This window comes from Neomonachus schauinslandi, chromosome 3 (assembly GCF_002201575.2).
Source record: "Neomonachus schauinslandi chromosome 3, ASM220157v2, whole genome shotgun sequence".
Taxonomy (NCBI): Eukaryota; Metazoa; Chordata; class Mammalia; order Carnivora; family Phocidae; genus Neomonachus; species Neomonachus schauinslandi.
Window position 1 is genome coordinate 1595992 of NC_058405.1, and position 1347 is coordinate 1597338.

Consider the following 1347-nt stretch of genomic DNA (forward strand, 5'->3'; position numbering starts at 1 on the left):
CGAGGCGCTGGCCCACGGCCGCCGCGCCCACGCCCACGCCCATGGCCACGGCCGCGCCGCCGCCGCCCGCGCCGGCCGCCAGCAGCCCGCCGGCCAGCGAGTACTTGTCCTTCTTGAGCAGCGTCTTGGTCTTGCGGCGCGGCCGGTACTTGTAATCCGGGTGCTCCTTCATGTGCAGCGCGCGCAGCCGCTTGGCCTCGTCGATGAACGGCCGCTTCTCGGCCTCGGACATGACCTTCCATTCGGCGCCCAGGCGCTTGCTGATCTCCGAGTTGTGCATCTTGGGGTTCTCCTGGGCCATCTTGCGCCGCTGCCCGCGGGACCACACCATGAAGGCGTTCATGGGCCGCTTGACCCGGTCCTGGTTGGCCTTGGCGACCCCGCCGCCGCCGCCGCCCCCGCCGCCGCCGCCGCCGCCCGCCCCGGCCGGGCCCGACAGGTTCGTGGGGGCCTGGGCGCCGCCAGGCGAGTGCAGGTCGGTCTCCATCATCATGCTGTACATCGGGGCGGCTCGCGGGTTCACCGGCACCGCGCGGGGAGGGCCAGGAGCATAGACGGCCGGGGGTGGAGGATGGAGAGGGGCTCAGTGGAACAGAGGGAGACGTGGGGAGGGGGCTGAAGTCCTACCAGAGAGAAGGACGGGGCAGGCGGAAGCAACGACGACAGAACAAGAGGCAAAAACACACGCACTCAGCGCAGGTCCGGCTCACAGGTGCAAAGTTTCTCCTCGTGCTCAAACCACTTGCCGGAGAGGGCGATGGCCGGGGTCGCCGCCGCCGCCGCAGCCCTGTCGCCTCGGCGGAGCGGTGCAAACAGGTGCAGTCGTGGCCAAGTTGCAGCTCCACTTGTCGGGACGCGAACGGTGCGCGGGGCCTGGCCGGGGGCTCTCCGCCTCCTCTTGGCCGGCCGCCGCCGCGCGCTGCCTCCTTCCTCCTGCACTGGGTCCTCAGCGGCCTCCAACTCCGGGGCTGCAACTTCTAGCAGCGCGGCGCGCCGCGTGCGCTGGGCATGTGCCGGTCCCAGGTGCCCGGGGGGAGCGAGGCGCCGAGGGGGGCGCGGAGGGGGGCCGTTGGGGAGGGGGGCAGGGGGCAGCGCTGGGAGCGCAGGCGCGCGGAGAGGGCCTGAGAGCGGGGCCGCCGAGCCCGGGACTGGCTGCCCACTGCCTGCCCGAGGCCGTGCGCTCGGAGCGGAGGCGCACGCGGGGCCGGCGGCGCGCGGGGCCCAGCAGCCATACGCCGGGCCCGGGCTGCCATTAAATGAGCGCACCGCGGCCAATGGGAGCCGGCGGCGGCGGTGATTTGCATGGCGCGCTGGCGACTGACGTGGGGAGGGAGTAGATGCTCGGGG

General features: G+C 73.2%; 1 protein-coding gene across 1 annotated transcript in view; it reads right to left on the minus strand.

Moving 5' to 3' along the window:
- SOX1 (SRY-box transcription factor 1) overlaps nt 1-502 on the minus strand; it is a 1195-nt gene extending 693 nt beyond the window's left edge. The window contains exon 1 of the mRNA XM_044913328.1: nt 7-502. Within this exon, the coding sequence (XP_044769263.1) occupies nt 7-502 (496 nt within the window). The remainder of the gene's footprint in view (nt 1-6) is intronic.
- Between the last annotated feature and the right edge of the window lie 845 nt (nt 503-1347).